At 36.3% G+C, this 21371-nt stretch overlaps 4 protein-coding genes across 7 annotated transcripts; 1 reads left to right on the forward strand and 3 right to left on the reverse strand.

Moving 5' to 3' along the window:
* Position 1: 1 nt before the first annotated feature.
* LOC113474443 (solute carrier family 2, facilitated glucose transporter member 7-like) lies at positions 2-3140 on the reverse strand. The gene is made up of 9 exons (XM_026835507.1): positions 3067-3140; positions 2661-2725; positions 2441-2572; positions 1787-2054; positions 1611-1732; positions 1119-1289; positions 960-1054; positions 387-558; positions 2-151 (listed from the first exon to the last, which is right to left on the reverse strand). Exons 2-9 carry the CDS (start codon positions 2661-2663, stop codon positions 2-4), a joined length of 1113 nt encoding a protein of 370 aa, XP_026691308.1. The 5' UTR covers positions 2664-2725; positions 3067-3140.
* A 3840-nt stretch (positions 3141-6980) lies between these two features.
* Positions 6981-12410, reverse strand: LOC100186900 (kelch-like protein 13). 2 transcript variants are annotated; one of them, XM_026835368.1, is made up of 11 exons: positions 11632-12410; positions 11286-11437; positions 10800-10941; positions 10235-10437; positions 9560-9776; positions 9352-9490; positions 9030-9103; positions 8857-8965; positions 8408-8590; positions 7529-7685; positions 6981-7328 (listed from the first exon to the last, which is right to left on the reverse strand). In XM_026835368.1, exons 1-9 carry the CDS (start codon positions 11875-11877, stop codon positions 8427-8429), a joined length of 1446 nt encoding a protein of 481 aa, XP_026691169.1. In that variant the 5' UTR covers positions 11878-12410; the 3' UTR covers positions 6981-7328; positions 7529-7685; positions 8408-8426. The 2 variants fall into 2 exon arrangements, with proteins under 2 accessions (XP_026691169.1, XP_026691170.1); XM_026835369.1 differs by having other exon boundaries at positions 11613-11878.
* Positions 12411-12510: 100 nt separating this feature from the next.
* Positions 12511-16651, forward strand: LOC108949678 (G-protein coupled receptor GRL101-like). The gene is made up of 2 exons (XM_026835367.1): positions 12511-13277; positions 13678-16651. Exons 1-2 carry the CDS (start codon positions 13187-13189, stop codon positions 15990-15992), a joined length of 2406 nt encoding a protein of 801 aa, XP_026691168.1. The 5' UTR covers positions 12511-13186; the 3' UTR covers positions 15993-16651.
* Positions 16497-21346, reverse strand: LOC100178236 (eukaryotic translation initiation factor 2D-like). Of its 3 annotated transcripts, none has more exons than XM_002129125.5 (11): positions 21058-21346; positions 20612-20772; positions 20093-20245; positions 19367-19814; positions 18992-19066; positions 18823-18918; positions 18590-18767; positions 18197-18369; positions 18027-18147; positions 17625-17759; positions 16497-17276 (listed from the first exon to the last, which is right to left on the reverse strand). In XM_002129125.5, exons 1-11 carry the CDS (start codon positions 21228-21230, stop codon positions 17151-17153), a joined length of 1839 nt encoding a protein of 612 aa, XP_002129161.1. In that variant the 5' UTR covers positions 21231-21346; the 3' UTR covers positions 16497-17150. The 3 variants fall into 3 exon arrangements, 1 of the variants encoding a protein (XP_002129161.1); XR_003396076.1 differs by having other exon boundaries at positions 17166-17276; positions 18027-18116; XR_003396075.1 differs by having other exon boundaries at positions 17166-17276; positions 18027-18134.
* Between the last annotated feature and the right edge of the window lie 25 nt (positions 21347-21371).

Consider the following 21371-nt stretch of genomic DNA (forward strand, 5'->3'; position numbering starts at 1 on the left):
ATTAATATAGAAACACAGCCAGAGTTGGCATCACAGTTGGTGCCAGGTATGTCAAAGCTTGTGAAATAGTGAACAAAACTTGCGAAAAGATCAGAACATTTGTCCCAACAAATAGAACTCTATACCCCCCAAATTTATTCACGAGCATAGTCTGGAATATGAATTAATTTGGTTAAAACAACTGTTAAGAGATTACGAAGTAAAGTTTATGTTGCGCTAATTAGTATTTTTTAATAATAAAACATTGTCTAATTGCCTAAACACTTTGTAATATTTTTTAATTTTTTTTTTTACAATAAGAAATAAACGGACATAGAAAAAAATTAATCTTTTAACAGTGAACACACACATTTGCATTAGTCCAAAACTCCAAAAAAGGAACTTACACAAACCACAGAAGAGAGAACCATCAAAGAATATGCGCCAATGTTTATAAATATCATGTTGCCTTTACTGATTCCAACATTGATAAAAATAACAGAAGAGTAAAGTAAGATTGTGTCAATACCACCCATCACAATGTTGCAAAGCAAAATGTTGACTGCTAGAAACTGGTTCCTATGATATTAATTATGCCTTAAATCAAAATTCTTAGGAAAAAAAAGATATTGCATAGTATTTGATGACTCTAAGCTACATAATTATAAATTGCCAACAAATATTGATATAATTTAACAAAACACTTTTACAAACTATATATTATTTGCAATAAAGGTGTTCTATTAATACAGCAAAATGCTGTTATATTACACCTGGTTTAAACTTTGTGTCCTACATACATAAAGCATGAACTAGTTTTTAAAGTAACAAAACAATACACTAACTGTAGTGTTTTGGTTTAATGCTAACGCCATCAAGTGATTGTAAATTGTTAATGTGCAACACTTATCGCCTCGTGTATGAAATTATGACAATAGATTAGGATTCTAAAAATACTGTAACCGAAGAACTACTTTAACCTGAACTGCTTTATGCTTAATATCTCAATGATTCCTATTTTCCTAGTTAATTCAATATCTGGCTGAAGCAATTCGAATTCTTGATGAATAAGTTCCTAAAAAAAATGTATTACTCGATTTAGAAAATAAAGGTTAATTGTAATTCTAATGCTAACAAACCTTAGAGCCATTTCTTAATGTTCGTAACACATTTAAAGCTTCCTGTTTTCCTAATCTATGAAGAACATCATAAGGTGTATTCGGTAAGTGCAGACTTGTAATGAGGTAAACTATAGAAGGTAGGGCTCCGATTGAAAACGCAACTGGCCACAAAGTTAATGATCCCAGTATCTTGAAAGAAAAGACATATTTAAATGAATAAATATAACATTATTTTTTGTTTTGCATAGTGGGGTATTGAAGGTCATTTTTTATCACAAATATTTTTAGTATGGCTAAAATCTTGGACAACTCGTAAGGAATTAATTGCCTAAACAAATATATGTCTATAATAGTAGCAGCATTGAACCTCGAACCTGTATTCTCTGGTCTAGGTAAGGAGGCGAGGACTCTACTAACTGCTATGTGGCCCCTAATTAGGCATAGACAATACAGTTAAGCTTATAAATACTAAATAGTAAATACCTTACCTTGTCATGTCCTAATAAATACCTTGTCATGTCCTATAATAACAGCAAAGAGAATTCCACAACAGCTAGAAACACTAATTATTGATTGCCAAAAGTTTTGCTTTTGTTTAATACTGGTTTCAGAAACCATTAAACTGGGCAGGTCTGCAAAAAGTTAAAGTAATGACTTATCTTTTACAATGCTTGTGAATCACTTACTGAAACTAAGTCCGAAACATATTCCTCCAACAAATCTTCCCACGATAAAAACTTCATATGATTCTGTGATTTTCCCAACCCCAGCAATTAGTATGACACTCAGTATATTAATTACATGGGCCAGTTGCATTAGCCTTTTTCTACTTGTAATTTTCAGTATGAACTGCATCCCCAAACCACCAACTAAGCCACCAATTATAAAGAAAGATGAGGTAAGTGAAAGATAGACTGCCCATGTAGATTTAGACATAGCCACACCATTCCGTTCCTAAATATTACACCAAGGTGATCAACAAGTTACCATAACACGATCATGAAGCTAATTTTCCTAAAGTTTTAAAAAATGATCATATACAAACTATTAATTTATAACAGGTTCCACAGATTTCTAAAAAATCATTAGAGTATGGGACTATGGGGTGGGGTCAGATGAGACATGCCCCATTCTCTTTTCTCTTTCCATTTGGTAATAAACAAAGATGTAAATCGATGGCGGGGTCAATATAAATACAAAATAGGTTAAAGTAATACTATGATAAAAATGGTCAACTGTGACCTAAATCCTAGATAACCTAGCATGACTCACTCGTATAGAATCTTTAATCCTTTTAGTAGTTAAATTATAAATCTAAACGGTGCAAGTTAAGCACTTACCATGTAAGTTTCATTATATATTGTTCTGATTATTGAATTCAAGGGGTTGACTAAAACAAAGAGATATGATGAAGCAAACATGAGCATTGTCCCATGCATAAGTAAAGAAACATTGGCGCGATTTGAGTTTTCCTAAAATTGAGTAAACAAAGAAATTTATTAGAGATAATTTTTTTTATTCTTGCTACATTAAAGTTGGATGAAATACAGTAATACAAACCATGTTTTTTTACGTTTCCAATTGCAGTTTCCTGTAGTAACACTGTTTCCGGAAATTTCACTTTTCTACGTACACAAAGTAAGTACAAAGTCTAAGGTTAACGGTACATACATGCCTTTTTCTTAAGAGTAACCAAGCAGCAAGTACTGCACCTCATTTCTCATATATATATATAACACATCTGGTAGCAACATCCGGTGTCGCAAAAAGTTGTTTTTTTTTCCGAGAAGAATATAGTTTTACCGCCTACTGCGCATGTGCAGACACTACTCAACATTTCATCAGAAATCTTTTAATCTGGTTCGACACTTAACTGCAATTGCACCAACCCAGTGGTCAGTTATGAGTTGTCAAATTGTCAGTAAAAAATTACAAAAAAAAAAAAAATTTCATTAAAAATAATTACCTATAAAGTTGCATACCTCATAACTTGGGGGCACGAGGTGTGTGGAACCATAGTACACCGACTATGGTGGGACAGAACACCTGTAGTCTGGCGACTGTCGTTTCCCGCGACGCGCAGACAGAGTCGTATAAACACCTATTACTTTTCTATGGCTCTGCGCGCGGATAAATATTTACTCGTAAGGTGTCGCTAACGAGAAATCGCTGTATTTTGGCTGGCGTCGTCTCCAGAAGAGCTATAGACTGCTCAGCGTTAATAACTCTGTTTTCGTTGATTTGTTAGGGCGTGAATTAGGTGACAGAACCATAACGGAAAGCTTGTTGTTTTTTTTTCTAATTCTCTTCTCTTTGCAGCGTTTAATCTGTTCTTTTTTTTGTATTGTAAAAAAAGCAAAAATGCATTATATGAAGCACCATATTTTCTAGTATTTATTTTATATAATAAACTACGATAAAGAACAAGACAGATATTTGAACATTATTGCTGCTACGTCACGCGAACATATGAATGGGACGACCGTCAACCGTGGGAAAATAGTTTTTTTTCTTTTTTCATTTATCTCTCGCTTTGTCTCGCTCATACTCTATCCACTACACTACAATGACTGCAAAAATTTCAAAGTCTTGAACTGTTGTGCATTACTTATTACAGAATTTAGTCGTTCAAAATCTACCGACCAAAATTTTAGTCGGGAGAATAAAAAGCGAAATCGAATTTAGGTGGCGACTAGTTTAGTCGATAGTCGAGAACGCCATCCGAGGGTTGGTATCTGCCTGTTTATAAATTAAATATAACTGAGTCAAGAACTTGTAGACATGTATACGAGTGCAGGAAGTAAGAAATACTATTTTTTCAACGGCTGTGATTGTGAAACTATATAAACCACAGGTTTAAAATGTAAATATATAATATTCTTACAGCAGATCACATATAGGCACAAGTGAGGCAGTTGGTAAGTAAGTTTGGATATATTTACTGCTGCATAAACCCGGTATAGGTAAATGCCTCGACTGTGCCCAATTATACCTAAAACCTTTGCAGAACATTTGTTTTAAAGTGCTAAAGGTAAAAATAACGGCTGAAACGTGTTTCTACGTTTGTGTTTTTATACTAATTACACCACTTGCGATAGTTGAACATCGCATTAACGGCTGAACATGATGCATGCTATGCCTAAACTGCGACTCGCATTAAAACGGCAGCAATAATAAAACTTGTCTTCTCTTATTTCATGTCGTTTTAATGTTGTGATATCGGCATATTAATTCACAAACTGTTTAAATATAGTAAGGTGGGGAAGACGGGACACCTTTACTACATAATATCCAAATACCCTGATTCTGTTTTAAACAATTAACAGCGGTCCATGAAAGTGGTGAGGATGTGGCTTTATATTTCTTTGAATATTCTTTGTTTACTATCAAGGTGACGAGAAAGTAGAATGAAAAGGTGTCCCATCTCCCCCCACCCTACTATATGGTCTTTCCACGTCCTTTTTGGTAGCAGAAAAAGGATAGTAACAGAATCATGTGACCGTAGCCGCGCGACTCTTCTCTTTTTGACGTAGAGTGGTTTGTGACAGAACCGTTTTCGTATTGCTCGACGTACCTGGGTTATTTGAGAGAATCAGAGAGATAAAATTTACCAAACAAAACACACGTGGGTTCAAATAATTCACACCAAGACATGTTGCCCGGGAAGTTGGAGAGAATTGGAGAAGAAAAAGAAAACACGTAGTAATGAAGCGTAGTTGTTCTAGAAATATGTATTACATTGTATAACATTATTCAATCAGAAAAAGCTATCAAACAGAAATATGTATAACATTATTTAATCAGAAAAAGCTCAAATAGTGGTTAAGGGTCTCGTCTTCCCCCAGGCTGCTTTATGTTTGTGAGCGTAGAATTTTACAAATTGTTCCAACCCAGCGCTTTTTTATGAGTTGTCTAAAAATAAAGGTTTCCACAAGGGCACGAGAAATATAGCACAGAAAACCCGTCTTATAAAATCTGTCGTTGCCCCGCCAAGCGAGTAACATACGTAACGTTTATTTATAAATGAACAATCTTATTTTGTTTATACATTATAGGCATATATATAGTTACTTTTTTTGCCAACTTATTTGCATGCGTACAAACCTGGAATCACGGCCTATCTCCAGTGGGGCGTGCTGGAACACATCAATGTCGAATAACGGTTCTAACACAGTGCATCAATGCACACACGATTTGGAAGGAGAAGAAACCACGAATATTAATTTATTCAGCATCGCTAGCACTGACGATTTGGAATTCGAGCACCCCAGTTCAAGTAACAATGATACCAAGTTTTCTATTCCGTGTTACAATGACTTATGTGGGGAAATTGATCTTCCAGATTAAAACCCTGCCTGGATGGAATATCCTAGAATATATTTTACCCAGGAAATTAACTTTCTTTTTTTAATGGGTCAAAAACTAACTTTCAACTGGAATATATATATGATAGTTATCGATTTTTATGTCAGTTATCATTTTTTTAAAGTCATTAATTTTTGTCAGCAGACACGTTTCCGAAGTTTAACAAAGTGCTTTATTTGTGGTTTTTATACATCTAATGTAGTTATGCAATTTTAAGAACGCCTAGTTAGTTTTCTATACTTCGTAGTTTTATATTTTTTTATAACTCATAAAATGATGTAACTTTGTACTGAACTATGTATCTTATATTATTGTTAGGTGATTTTCCAATAGAGCTGTAGATTATGTTACTATTATCACGCGCTGGTTATTTGTTGAAGCGTGAACAACCTTTAAACTTACGACGTCATTTATTCGTGTTAGCGTAGTGCACACTGTATTAGCAAATATTACACTGCGGTTTGTGTACTATTTAAAATAGAGAATGTCTGTCATATATGTGGTGTCTTTTTTCTTTCGGTAAACTCGTGGAAATGAAGCCTAAAATATTATACAATCTTCGCATATTGTTTATTTTTCAAATATTTTCTTCATTGGCCTATCCTCTTTCTGTTACTGTGTTAAAAATATGTTAGAAGTGACATTCGCATTATCGCCTGTCGTTTCTGTTGAATTGGTTTCAATATTTCCAAGTGAATTTAGGATTCCTGATTGCTTTCCCGGAATGTTACCTGTAAGATATTACAGAACTGTCAGTCAAACGATAAATATGGTACTGCTATTGTGCTCTAATATCTTCACAGCAATAAATGAACTCCATTTGTAATATTTGTAAAATATTTACATATATTACCTGTGCTAGTTTCCAGCCACTCAAAAATGTCGCTGTTTTTACGATTGTCTGGGAAAAACTTAGCAGTGTTGGTATGTGGAGATGCTGAATTTACTCGTACAGCATTATTTCGGGTTGTGTTAATGGGTGATGCTGCAGAGAACAGATCATCATCACCGCCAATTTCAGAAGTGGGAAAAACTCGAGGGTGCGCAGATTTTGGTAAATTTCGGTTCCCTCGCTTTGTTGACTTACTGTTCGCACTAAATACCGGCTCAGGTAAGGAAAGGCAACCTAGTGTAGTTTGAGGGGTTTTGTACAAAGTCATAACAGCGCATGCGACACCTGTGCATCTCATCGGGTAGTTTTGAATGTTAACTCCTTTTCCATCACGTTCTAACTCATTTTCCACTCCCAATAAATTCCCACTTTCTGAACCTATTTTCGCCACATCACCAGTATTAGTGTCAACACACTCAACGTTGTCAATACGGCCTCTGTTAAGCCAACTGTATCCACCGACAAGGTATATCTTACTATCCAAAGAGCATGACCCAGCTTCTGAACGTGTTACCATAACACGATCATGAAACTGCTGTTCCCTAAAGTTAAAATGATGATCATAAACAAACTATTAATTTAAAACTGTGTTCATAGTATGGGGCGGGGTCAGATGGGACTTGTTAATGTTATCATTCTCTTTTCTTGTTTCATTTTGAAAGTAAACTAATAATATTTAGACCACAGTCTCGAGACTCCAAAAAAACGTTGTTAATTGTTAAAACAAAATTCAAAATTACGGATTTTGAGTTCTAGCAGTACCCACAGTATTATAGTATTTGGGTAAATCGGCAGCAATAACTTTGTTCTGCTCTTTCTAACTATGCTTACTCGAGACATTCAGAATTTAAACTTGGCCATTCGTTGGGTTGCAGCCCCCCTGAACTATCCATTAAATTTCCATTTAACCGAGTATTGGCAAGCCCTTTGAATATCGACCACTGATCTGTACCGGGTGTGTAAACTTCAATCTGAAAATCATTTGGTAGTTAACAAAACGCCATTCAAATAATTATAAAGCCGTATCCTTACGACTCCTATAGACCGTTATTAAATGTTTAAAACACGATCAGGATATTTGAATATTATGTGCTAAAGGTGTCCCATCTTCTCCCGTCCTACCTTTTTGTAGAACACCAAAAATGTAAAACATTAAGAACGTCCAACTTACATCTGCCGCTCCATAGATGCCAACTGCAGGGTCGGCAGGATCCACACTTGCTCCACCGACCACGTAAAGTCGATTATGAATGGAATGCAAACTCGCTGAAAACCGTGGTTTTATTAAAGGCTGCTTGCGCTCCCATGTGTTACTAGCAGGGCAGTATCTACAAACAAATGTGTGAAGTCATCAACAAATGCATGTATAACTAGCAAAAAGTGTCAAGGTACAGTTAGTATAAGTTTCGTATGCAACATAACATAGTTTTTAAATGTTTCTTCGAATACAGTATAAAGGGAATTGGCAGCTAAATGGCAGTCGTTAAAAACAAACTACAGCAAAAATAAAGTTCGGTACAAGTGTCATATAAATCGTGGCTAAAAATCGTGGCTGCTAAATTCATAATGCAGTAAAAATTTACTCATGTTGAGTTGTGCTTAGGTGGTTCAATCTCACGTCGAGGTGGTTCAATCTGACTGGTCGTATAAAACGCTATTTACTAAACAGCAATGAAAACTGTGGTAACTCCACGCCTATAAAACTCAAAACTCATAAACAGCACTAAAAGACAGGGGGATATATAGCTCTTAACAGAAGCAACCCAGAGAAAAAAACCGGTTGCATTCTCGCTTTTTTAAACGGCCGCGTATTGGTATGCTAGTAGACGGTGATGCAGAAAGAAAACAAAGTGGTTGAAACCGACGCTGGTCGAAACACTTGTGCTCAAAACGCCACACAACGGAAAAAATCACATTAAATGTAAGGAGTGGGGGAATCTTTAAGTTACAGTTATTAGAAGAAAAGTGTACATAAAAATATAAAGGTTTACAAAGACAGTACCTATTTATATAAAAATCTAAATAATAAGGTTATTTAAAGGTAGATCACCTTTCTACTCTTCTTGAAACTAAATCGTCACTAGACCCCCTACTGCATACACTTTGCTACTGAGACTGCTGACAGCAACGTGTCTCCTTGGACTACTTATCGGTGCAACTTCGTCCCAACTGTTGGTAGCTGGGTCGTAGACTTCGACCTCAGCAACTGTTACACCGTTGTTAACTCGTCCGCCTAAAAATCAACAAGCTGCTACCATTGCTGTGGGCGTGTGTGTCATAGTGCAAGACCTCAGGCAATTACACCAAGCCCATATAATGGTCCCCTTTGTCATAAACAGTAAATGCGTGAAACAGAACACTCGTGTTATACCGACTGCCGGTGCTTCGCCCCCGCTACGCGAGAATAAACAAGTCACATTCATTTATACATTCATGTGTAAATTGTGACAGCACACTACGATTTCATTTTCAAAAAACGTTTATTTTTCTTTATCGCACCTACTACGTATAACTTCATTTCCAAAGCAGCCATCTGGAAGCTTTCTCGAGGTTTCTTCATACGAGAAACTGTCAGCCATTCCTCGGACCAGAGGTCGTATCTCCACACCTATACACGAATAAATGTTTCAAACAAAGGTTTTAAGTAAACACTGATAGGCATGGAACTTTACCTTGTCGCTGGGAGAAGACCATCCCTCTGTACTATCTCCCCCTGCCACATACAAGTATCCCCCGAGCACTGCAACTACATATAATATGAGGGGTAAGATGAGACAAGTATCGTTGTATTTTCTTATCCTGCTTGGTTATAAAAAGGATATTTATAAAAATATGTAATGGTATCTTTGCTACTCTAAAAAACGCGCTGTTAATTGCTGAAATCGCCATTAGGAATCATTGGATTTAGGGGCTAAATGTATCCCATCTTACCCGATGGTACAGAAAGGTACACCAGTAACTATATACGACAAATCGCTCCTACAATATTCTCACCTGCATGGTGATGACGTGGCTCTGGTAGATTGGCTAGATGCTTCCATTCTCCTTCTGTGACGTCACAGTAGAATATTTTATCAGTCAGCGAGCCATCTCGTTTAAGGGATAAGCCTCCGCTTCCAATAATGGCATTCATCTATATATGTAAAACATAGGACCAAGAGTGTGGCAATATATGTTATGTGTCGATCTCAGAGCATCTTACTTTAAATGTCGTTCGAGGAATTGTTCTTGCAGTTTGGAAAATGCTTCTTCTATGCGCTAGAAGATGAAATCTAACAGCTTCTCTGACAAGGTCGCCAACTTTTGGCACATTGGTGACGTAATCAGAAGCTTCCACGTGATCAACAAGTTCGCTCTCGGGAATGAACGGAAAGCGGATATGACGCATGAGACGACCGGCATACGTCATTCGAGTTGGCCTGTATTAGCCATGATTTTATAAATCCATTTATACGGTGGGGTAATATTGAATATGTTTTTCATCTCTTTCCTCGTCCGATTTAGCAGTAAACAAAGAAAATTTCCAAAATAATATTATCGTATAGCCCTCGCTACTCTATAAAGAACCTTGCAAATTGTTTAAAAACAATCAGGAAATATCGGATTTGGGTTCTAACACAAATCGTATCCTATTTTACCCCACAGTACTATATAGTATATAGTAGGGTGAGGGAAGACGGGACACTCTTGGCACATAATATCCAAACATTGTGATCGTGTTTTAAATAATTAACAATTGTCTTTGGAATTTGTGACAACGCGGTTTTATAATTCATTGAATGTTCTTTGTTTACTACCAAATGGGACAAGAAATAGAACGCAAATGTGACCCATCTTCCGCACCCTACTATATATGCACAGTATATTCTGCACTAACTTATCCCCGTCCATCCACCGCACAACTGCATCAAAGGCGTTCAGCTCAGTATTCACTGCCAGATCTTGTCTTGGTAGCAAGCTTTGCAGCTCACAATATCTAAGCTTTAAAAACTCCTTTTGATGGCAAACCGTCATAAAATTCTTGCAAGCCATCGAATAACAGCGTTCCAGTAATTCATTTAGACTGTACAAGTTTGCAACCTGTTAAATAGCCATGTTAGGTGTAGCGATCATGCTTATTTTCTTCCTATTCAATTTATTATTTAAGGTTTTTAATTTATTAATTTTGTTCTGTTTTAAATATAGCGACATGGGCTATAGACATAAACTATAGAGACTAGACACCAACGTCATTTTTATGTTCAAACAACTTCAAACACGTTATACTGTAGCTGTATCCAGTGGCGGAGCCAGAAAAAAAAAAGGTGCTTAATCTATAAATGTTCAACAATTTTTTTAACTTTTTTTTAAAAATTATTATTTATTTATTTTTTAGTTTATAAGGGAGGTGATCGCGACCCCTAAACCCCCCTGGCTGCGCCACTGGGTGTAGCCTATTTTACTTGCAAAGTCCGAAGACAGTTTTTCACACAAAGCATTTCAGCAAGGAAATCTCCGCAAGCAGCTACTACTGCTGGGATTCTCAGGAACGAAGCGGCAGATAACATATCATCAACCGTGTGTTGAGACAATGTAATAGAAGTACTGCAAATATTTTGGTGAAAATAATATACACTTGTCATTATAATTTGCATTTTGTAGACCTTAGGGCTGTGGATTTACCATCAGCCACGCTTTATTTAACATTTTTTTCTGAAGTTTTTTAACCCCATAGCATGTTTTTAACGAATTTTGTTTGCTGCTAATATACCTTTCAAAGTTTTTGTAATTAAAATGGTCTCGGTAGGCTACTGTCTTCGAGGATAAGTAAAAGCTATTGTATTTTTACGCCCTCACTCTTGATTTGAATCATTTGTGCAAAATTTGGTAAAGTTAAAAAAGTTTAAAAAAAGAGTAAAAAGACTCCTGACCGTGGCCACTTTAGTTACCTGTACATCGCTTCTAAAATTTGGTCCACAGTTTTTGGCTTGATGCCAAGCAAGGGTATTTTGGTCAATTCGCTATTAATTATTTCGCCTTGCTTTTTTTCTCTGGCAACGAACATGTCTTTCAAATATCCACTGCATGCAGCAAGTACAATCTATTTGGATTAATTTGATATCAGTTTAGTGCTTGTGTAGTATACACTGTTTCTTTATTTCAGCATACTTTATTTATAGTAGTATATATAAATCCGAGCGTGACCATACTTTATGTTTATACTTTATACAAAATCTAAAATGTTGTGCCTTTGGATTTTTAAGTAAAACAGACACCTTTTGCGTTGTATTCGACCTTATGTGCTTTAAATTGGGTCTTTTCCACATTTAGTAGCACATCACAGAGTTGTTGTTTTTTCCATAATTCCCGAACTTCGTCAAGGAAGTAGTTCTTATGCTTGTGTAACTCATACTGCTTCTCACGACAAGTGTTGGCTTCGGTATTTAAAACATCATCGGCAGCGACGAGGGCATTTTTCGACGGCTTACGTGGTGTTATGTAACTCCCAACAGATTTTACATTTCGACGACGAAAATCCATGGCCTAAACTTTAATATGTTAACTGGATATTTTATATTTTGTATCTGACCATTTTATACAAAAGTATTATTTCACACACACTGCTTTTTGACGTCATAACTGTTCGGAAACGGGTTCAAAACTAACTTATAAGCTGACAAAAAAAATTATTACTGTGTGCTTGCCGTTTGGATTAGTCGTTACCGTAGCAATATAGCACATACATGCTCCTCGCCGTGACATATGGTTATTAGAGAAGCGCTTATTCCTTGAGCCAGAGTTTACGGTTCCAGTCTCGATGCGACGTTGTTGGTTGTGTAGATTTAGACTTAATAAAAAAATCTGACACAAATTAAAAAAATGACCACTTATTAAGTTGCGTACGTGTAACTAGTAAGCGAGGTATAATACCTGGGATGGGGTATAAGACATGCTGTCACATTAAATGGGTGCCATCGATGCATTATCATTATATCTATTAGTTGGGGAAATAAGGGACACCTTCAGCACATAATATCCAAATATCCTTGTCGTATTTTAGTTGGTCAATGGAAGTCGAGAGGATACGGTTTTATAATTCTTCGAGTGTTCTTTGTTTACTGCCGAATTTAAGCTTAGGTATACGAGCTTTTACTTTTTTTGACCGCGACATAAGTATAAAAAACAACATGTTTGCAACAGTCGTGACCACTAACACGAACCTGATTCTGTCTAGAAGTCCGGTTTTGGAAACATTAATCAGTCTCACTTGTTATTGATCTTCAAATCACGTTTATTGTGAGTAATCTAAGTTAGCAGACACTGCTGCCCAACTGCCTGCAGCGAGATACCAGTCTGCCCCGAGCCAATACATATGAATTAAAGCCGAAATTTCAACATATATATATATAAATTAATCTTTTTGTGCCAATACACATTCACATTGTCCAAAATATTGTAAAGTATCCGAGGCAAAGCGAAACAAGAAATCTGATTTCCGCCGATAGCAACAACAACACGTGACGTAGGAGGCGCATTAATCTAAAGATTGTCATAATATGAAGCCCTCCAACACGTATTCTTATCACACCAGTTGCTCCAGTGAGAGTTAAGGCTGTGGCCAGGTATGGCTGGTGGTTTGTGACCACTAAGCGGGTGGTTCAGTTGTTGCTTAATTTACAGTTAAAAAGACAGACGCGTGAAATTCAAAGAATAAACTTAGGTTTAAATAAAGGTTATTCGATACAATCTATTACGTGCGACGCGTCTATGAACAAACAAAATAAACATAACGCGCTTTTTGTGGTTTTGTGCAGGCAGTTTGAAATTAACTCTACTGAATTGGTTATCCATGGACAAATTACAAACAAATTTCGCTTTGTTGGTTGTTTTACTTAGCTGGAGTACGATTTTTGCAGCAGATGGATCAATATGGCTAACAGGTAAGCTTCTATATGAAATTTTATGAATATTAGTTTTATTGTGTATTTATATTTAGGCAGTATTTTTATGTGTCTTGCCAAAGGACACACACGCCCACACAGTGGTAGAGGCCACAAAAAGCGAAACCGTAAACTGAATATAAATATGGTATAAGGGTGGGGGAAGACGGGACACATTTGGAACATAATATTCAAATAGCCTGATAATGGTTAAACAATTAACATCAGTTTATATGGGAGTCGTGAAGATGCGGTTTTACATTTCTTTTAATGTTTTTTGTTTACTGCATAATGGGACGTCCCATCTTCCCCCACCCACTATATCTTTATAAATATTACTATTTTTTATCGAAAATGTATACACTCCGTAACAATGTATATATTATGTTGACATTCACAGATATCAGCAACAACATGGACGGCTGTGCTGCTGGTTCAAGCAACATCTCTGAACATTGCAACTGCTCGGTAACTCACTTTCCCTGCGAATGTCGCAACAGTGCATCTGGCTGTCCAACTGGCAATGACACTTGCATTCCACGATACCAACTATGTGATGGAGTTTCGCATTGTCCGTATGGAAGTGACGAGACAGGCTGTTCTTGCGGAATAAACCAAGTTCGCTGCGGTTGCCTTTTCCAGAAGAGCAATTGCCGAAATGATACGCCATGTTTGAATATCTCAAGAGTAATGGACGGGACAACCGACTGTCCAGACAAAAGTGACGAGCCATGTATGTCTGGCTTGGACCGCCATTACCTTTCGTGTCGATTTAAGCTCTTCCAATGCCCGACCATGCACACAATGAAGAATGTTATCTTGTTCGGTCTTAGGCGGCGAGTACGTGGTATTAAATGTTGGCAGATAGAGCAGGAATGCAGGATAGGGGACCCTCTATGTATTAGAAACCAGTGGAGGTGCGTTCAAATTCGCAGCTGGAAGCTTGCAGTACAACACTGCCGGGATTTATTAAACGAAACAAACTCAATGATAATTTGTAAAAATAACGATCTTGCATTGGGGCCTTCGTTATGTTCTCCTTTTAAAGCGTGTGAGTTTGGAAGATATACCTGGAAAATACATGCGCACGGGTTCAAGTGCCAAGCTAAATCTTCATACTCATGCGATAGCAGAGACGTTTATATTCCACAACGCAACTTGTATGATAATGACGTCAACTGCGCGGACGGCTCCGATCTCTGTTTCCAAGATGGAAAATTTAAATGTTTTCGATGCTTGGATGGAAGTCTCATTATTTCTCCAAAACAAGTCTGCGATGGGACGTTTGACTGTTTTGATATGTCGGACGAAAAATCATGCAAAAATCGAACTTTGTATCAAACTATTTTCGGTTCTAAGAGATTACAGCATTCCAGGGAGGTATGCCCATCAAATAAAGTATACTGCTCTAATAGAACTGGCTGCATAGATACTGACCGGGCATTTTTTAATATTGTGCATTGGCAGTGCGATGATGCGATTCAGAACTTATCAATGAACGGCTTTGCTCCTGTACGAGTGCAGAGAAACCGCACGAGAACCAGGTGTAAACGGTTTCCTGATATTCGGGCGTTTAAGTGTGACGGCATAGCCCAATGCTTGTACGGCGATGATGAATGCGGATGCGACAATGAGCTGGGGGTTTGTAAAACCCCGAACAAGAGGTGCTGGTATGGCGGAGCGAACGTAAAAATGTGCGACGGAATACAGTCTCTTGTTATTATACCTAGAAGGAGGAGAAGACAGTTTTTACGAAAGAAGGCCAATGGAAATTGGAGATATCGTAACTTTTTGGGTGTTTGCGAAGTCGGATTTGATGAAGTAAACTGCTCGAACAGGTATTACTGCCACCAAGGTGCTTCTATAAGCATTCACAACTCAAGGGTTTGTAACGGAATTATTGACTGCAATGATGCTTCGGATGAGGCAGTTTCCAAATGCAATCTTAGTCGGTACTATTGCAAGAACGGGAAGCCGTTATCCGTACCTATGTTTCAGGTTGAAGACGGTGTCAGAGATTGTACCGATGGTAGTGACGAGTGTCCACCTAACAGCAAAAAGTCATCAGTATTTTCTTCTCAATATGAAATGATTGCAAATACTTTCATACGCGCAGTATTTTGGATCATGAGTTTTCTGAGCATTTTCGGTAATTCTCTGGTTATTTATTCCGCTATAAAAGACTTTATATACCAAAAGAACGCTGCGTGTACTGAGAAATGCCAAAACTGGATGGTGGTAAACTTAGCCATTTCCGATATTCTCATGGGTTTGTTTCTATTGATTATTTGTATCAAGGGGGTCCATTTTTCTGGTTCTTACTGTTACCATGACATTGCGTGGAGAAGCAGTACCACTTGTTCATCGCTTGGGGCGCTAGCGACCCTATCAACAGAAGCTTCAATAATGATGATGACAGTAATGACAATTTACCGAATTCTTGCAGTTTACCGGCCGTTTCTTGTCCGTTCAATGCGGGTTAAGTGGCTCGTACCGCCTGTGCTATTCGTATGGCTTATAGCAGTGCTTGTAGCAGCTATACCACTGGTGAAACTGCCATCTGGGTATTTTGTGACCTCTGTGTGGTATCCGAACAGGTTTTACAGATCCGAAGAAAATGTCAAAGAAAAACATGATGTTGTTGGCGAACCGAGCCACAAACCACACCGTCACAGCGTGGGAAGACGCCAAGGACGTTGTTGGAAATGCATATAAGTTATACACAATTAGGAGGGAGATCGGATACTATGGCGGGACCAGTGTTTGCATGCCTCGTCTGTATCTAAAAGTCGGTGATGCAACTTGGGGATATTCGACCTTCATCGTCACATTCAATTTTATCCTTTTCATGTTTATTTTCGTCAGTTACATATTGATATATAAAAAGGGCACGAAAATGAAGCCACAGAAAGACAAAAGTAGAAAGTTACAAAACAAAATCACTCGCTTGATTATTACGGATTTTTGTTGCTGGATTCCCATTTGCCTGCTGGCCTACATAAGTTTGGGTGGCGTAGCATTAAACAAGATCGTTTACGCCGTTAGCGCTGGGTTAATCTTCCCGATTAACAGCGCTTTAAATCCCTTGTTGTATTCTTCCGTTATCGAAACTAATGTGTTGAAACTGTGGCGCTTAATTAGCCGTGCGAGTAAGAAGACATCTTCAGTAGAATCGCCACAAAACACAGGTTCAACTGCCGTCACACCACAACAAAAAGCTAAAATTTCGTCTCTGTAATACTAATCACAGATTTTGTATATAGAGTATCTAACGTACAATCGCTAAAACGAATTGTAAACCTTTTAACATTGTCTATTGTTTTATCGTTGTACATTCAATTAATGCGAAAACAAAATAAAGTCAAAAAGTCTTGATTTTGTTTTATCAAGGACCGATCAGGATTTTCTGATTTAAACCGTAAACAGGTTGAACTTTTAGAGTAATAGGCAACCGATACCAAGTAAAATGACACAATCCCTTCAGAAAAACAACCACGGTAGTCTACTGTGACTCTCCCCCATAAAGTTCAAAAATGAAGAGAAACATTAATTTCACACAACAGACTTACACCGTCATCAGCTCAAGATCCTACTACACACAAAGGGGAATAAATTCAGCTGCCGGGAAAAAAACATAACACGAACGCAAAAGAAAGTAAAGCATATAGGTACAAATAAAAATATCCAATAAGTTGAACAAATTATTAAATATTTCAAATGTCATAACAACTTTGCCTCACCTATATTGATTCAGTAACTTCCCTCATATAGACTCTTTGTAGGAATTTTCAACAGAAATCCTACACCACCTCTTGTACATTTTCAAACAAAGTCATGTAAGGTTTATTTATTGCTGAATTTAAACTAACTAAATTATTTTCGCTTTCCTTTGGGTTTGGGAGCATTTTCTAAACCCTTTAAATACTTTCGCGGCAGTTTATATAACTCCCCAGTAAGAATGGACTCAACGTTTTGTACTTGGTTTCCCTGGACTAAAACCTGGATCAAAAATATTAAAATGAAATTAAAATTATTGATATTGTAATATATATCCTTTGAAATATCTACAAAGTAATATACATGATAACTATAAGCTGACAGTTGGCATGAGATGTATGAAACAGAACACCTGTGTGATACCAACATACGTGATGAATATGATTTGGTATACTCATTTTAACTACAATTAAATTGTTGTTCTGTTTAATGATTTAAATTTTTGCAATAAAGGTAAATGTTGCAACAAGGTAAACAGCTTTGCTTACATTATCAAAGCAGTGTCCTAAAATGTTTTAAAATAGCCAGCAAGGTGGTGAGGCAACATACAATAATTAACTTCTATAATACCTGATAAAATGGGTGGTTTGGTTTTGAATTAGGCAACAAACTAATAGAGGTGCTGGCTTGCGCAGATTTTCTTATCACATCCATAAACTGGTGTGGATCAATCAAAAAACTTTCAAGGTTTTTAACCAGAGTTACCTGAATGGTGGATATAATGACATTAATTAAACAATATTTTATTTGTATTTGTTAAATTTGTTCGCAGGAAAATATGAAAGAAAACAATTTTATCACAGTTAAAAAAAAGTTCTATTCAGCAAATTGTATTGTTAAGTAATAGTTAATTTATTTTTACATATATTGTAACTCGTAAGCTGGCATGAGGTGTATAAAACAGAACATCTGTGTAACAAAACTCTTGTTTTCCGGCCACATGAAGATAAAGTATAAATACGGCAAACTTACTTTTTTATTCCCAGTTCGCTTCTGTGTAGATATTTCAACACATGGAGGCGTCCCTTTATGTACAATGGGCGTCATATTCTTAAACTTGAGCTGATAATGTACTTGCATCTTAGATGTCAAACTAAAAATTAAAACCTTACAAAGAATCCTATTATAATAACAGACCTCACATTTTGAATACATTTTCCCAGCTTTCTTGTGTTACATCTGCTGAACCTTGTCGACCAAATAATGTATTGTGTAAAATTGGATCAAGCTTTACGTATCGACCCTCAGCGAGGTTATTCATATTAACATATTCAGTTACAAGACTTCTCACTTCTGTGGGCATCAGCACGCCACCCTATATGCAAAAAAAACAGTTTAATTTAATAATGTAACAACATGGTATTTTTAGAGATTTTAAGAACACAGTTTTATTCATTACCAGAAAATATAAATCCAAACTAGCAAAAAACTTCATTTAGCCACTGAGTTAAAAGCATTTTCATTCCAGCAAAACAAGAGATAAGGACAATATTCTAATAAAATTTCATCATCTAATTGTTTAACACAAATATAACCTTAGAAACACCCATCTCCTTAAAAAAAGAAAGTGTAGCTGCGTTCACCCCACATAAAAGTGAAATTTCAGGAGGTTCATATTGTTTTTGTGTAACTACACCAAATTGAACTTCTGTATTTTTTTCTTCGCTCTCATTTGTATCAGCCTCTCTTTTGACAACCTTGAAATGGCAGTAACTAAAAATAAAATTGTTAAAAGTCAAAAATACTCTTCACAAAGTTAAAGACTTACTCTTGGTGTGAGCGATTTACTTTTACAATGCTGTCAGCTCCTTTCGTTAATTCTTTCACTTCAATAAGACCAGTGGCTGCAACTGACTTGAGATATCTTAAATAACAATAATGTTAAGAAATATGAGTGGTAACACTACTGGGAGGGGTAAAAGGGGTAGGATACTTACTTTCCTAACTTTTTATACGATGTTTTCTTTATTTCTAAATTCACATCGGGTGGTGAACAAGGCAGAACATGAGACCTTCACAAAAACATGTATCGATGTAACAGATGCAAGCAACTTTTATAACTACAAGAACAATGATAGTTAATATGGATTTTCTGTATTTGAATTAGACCACAACTTCCGTTAAATGAATTGCTTGAATGAAAGTTAAAGAACACATACACCTTCATGTTAAATAAAAGGACACCTTTACGATATAAACCAGTTTAATATACTAATTGCTGACTGCTTAATAAGCTAATACAAGCATTTTAACAAGTGCATTTACATGCAGACTAATACAGTTTACTATACAAACAATAACATGCATTTTACCTGTAAAAGGAGCTTGCCAGTATTGGAAGTTGGTTATCTTTTAATGTTGATTTAATTGCAGTCATGAAACAAACACGCAACACTTCGTCCATATCAATAACTTCCTCTATCTCTGTTTCTTCCTCAACAGAAGTAGACTCATCAATAGATTCCTTCTCCATTAAGGTGTCTGTCTCATTTTCAACACTTTCCTCGGTGTCTGTACTTTGTTTATCACCTCCTTCCAAGCTACATCCAGCCTCAGTTGTGTCTGTTGTTTCAGTTTCCACCTCACTGCTATTTATTTCAACATTTTCAACAAGATTTTCTAATTCAGTGTTTTTGTCCAATGTGCTGTTCTCATGCGTATCGAAAGTATGTGGTATGGTAGGGGGTTGTGTCTTTTCACCAAGAGACCAAAGATGGTCGCCAAACACATGCAGAATATGAACAGCTTTGCCACGTTTGTCTGAGTAAAACATAGGAAATAACTTACCAAAAAACTTTATAAGTTTTAAAGTTTATATATATATATATATATATGTATATATTATAATAAAATAACTAAAAATAAGTATATTTTATAATAAAATAATTAAACGTTTAGTATTGGAATGGTAAGCAACTTGATTGACAGTTGACATTGAATGGAATTACATTAATAAAATGTGAATTAGATATCACTAATATAGATTTTAATTATACATCATGGTATGAATGATTTGTGTTATCTAAATAAAATATTACCTATACTTTCCAACATTTCATTAGAAGACATGAGAGCCACCCCCACAGCCAATGCTGATGAATTCTCTAATGTATTAATGGCAACCACTGACCCTCTTTCAAAGCATGGGAAGTCAAGATTGGGATGAAAAACAACCCCAGGCAACATCAAATCTAAATAAAATATAACAGACATTTTATGCGGAATACAAATTCATACTTAAGTACATTAGTACTTTATTTAAGGAAGCAATATCATAAAAGTAGTGTATGAACCAGAATACTTGTGTTAATACAACTGTTTTCTGGCCACGTCAGGATAAAGCAAGATCACAAAAGACAAAGGTTTCAGACAAAGACAATGGACAAGTTGAAGCATATGATACACCTTTTTGCGCGTTTTCAAAGTTAATTTAAGACACAATCGCTCGAGTTTAAAAAAACATCTGCGGTGAGTATTAATGAGTCCTAACTCCCAAGGGACAGTGTGAGAATTTTTGTCGGCCACCAGCTAAAGAATTATCGCTAAATTAGGATTACCTGCGCCATTAGCAAGCTTCTGTATAACAAATGTTTGGGTTGGTATAGAAGGAACAAGCATTGTATGTTCCCATAGGAAGTAAACAGAAGGAAATATCTTCTTTTCATGTTCGAACAGCACCGGGCTGTTTCTCATGGAGTAGATTGCCACATTATCACCTCTGTGTAAAACAATACAATAAGATGGGTACCAGTGTGCAATCTATCGTTGTGCAAACTATGCGGAAAAAAAACATAAAAAAAACGCTGAATCATCACAATTTGAAACATGCTACAAGACCGGAAAGAACAAGTGGATTTTTCAGAAACTCAGATTCTAAATGAGGCTTTAATGTATGGTGTGGCAGTTTTAGTGTATGTTTATTGTATAATAATGATATCTGGTTAACAGCATTTATTTCAAAATATATATCTTTAACATTTTTTTAGCCTATACCAACACATACTTATGGGAATATAGCTTGAGAATATAAACTTCTTCTTTATTACCGATGACTTCGGTTATTGGCAAGCTAAACCCATCGGCGGAGAACGATTTTTCAACTTCACTGCGCAGTCGTTTCTTGTCTGAGCTTCGAAGTAAAGTGTTTGACTTAGTTCTAAACGGTTTTTGAAACATTCTAAAGTTAGATCATTCGTCTTGCAACAAAATACTGAACAGTAATCTGGCACTTTATATGGGAAATTCCCAAATACGAAAAATCTGACGCATAGAAAAAAATAGAATTTTCCCGTTAAATTTACAGATTGCACTAATTAC

The sequence above is a fragment of the Ciona intestinalis genome, chromosome 8 (genome assembly GCF_000224145.3).
Source record: "Ciona intestinalis chromosome 8, KH, whole genome shotgun sequence".
In the NCBI taxonomy this organism is placed as follows: Eukaryota; Metazoa; Chordata; class Ascidiacea; order Phlebobranchia; family Cionidae; genus Ciona; species Ciona intestinalis.

Coding starts and splice junctions, on each gene's coding strand:
- LOC113474443 (XM_026835507.1), bottom strand. Junction 1,733..1,786: donor ATGTTTCGGACTTAGTTTCA/GTAAGTGATTCA, acceptor AACTTTTTGCAG/ACCTGCCCAGTTTAATGGTT. Junction 559..959: donor TTAAGCATAAAGCAGTTCAG/GTTAAAGTAGTT, acceptor TTAATATCATAG/GAACCAGTTTCTAGCAGTCA.
- LOC100186900 (XM_026835368.1), bottom strand. CDS start 11,877: ATGGATTTTCGTCGTCGAAATGTAAAATCTGTTGGGAGTTACATAACA. Junction 11,438..11,631: donor CCCAATTTAAAGCACATAAG/GTCGAATACAAC, acceptor TAATCCAAATAG/ATTGTACTTGCTGCATGCAG. Junction 10,942..11,285: donor ATTTTAGAAGCGATGTACAG/GTAACTAAAGTG, acceptor AAATATTTGCAG/TACTTCTATTACATTGTCTC.
- LOC108949678 (XM_026835367.1), top strand. CDS start 13,187: ATGGACAAATTACAAACAAATTTCGCTTTGTTGGTTGTTTTACTTAGC. Junction 13,278..13,677: donor TGGATCAATATGGCTAACAG/GTAAGCTTCTAT, acceptor TGACATTCACAG/ATATCAGCAACAACATGGAC.
- LOC100178236 (XM_002129125.5), bottom strand. CDS start 21,230: ATGTTTCAAAAACCGTTTAGAACTAAGTCAAACACTTTACTTCGAAGC. Junction 17,760..18,026: donor AGCGAACTGGGAATAAAAAA/GTAAGTTTGCCG, acceptor TCCACCATTCAG/GTAACTCTGGTTAAAAACCT. Junction 17,277..17,624: donor CAAACCACCCATTTTATCAG/GTATTATAGAAG, acceptor TTTTTGATCCAG/GTTTTAGTCCAGGGAAACCA.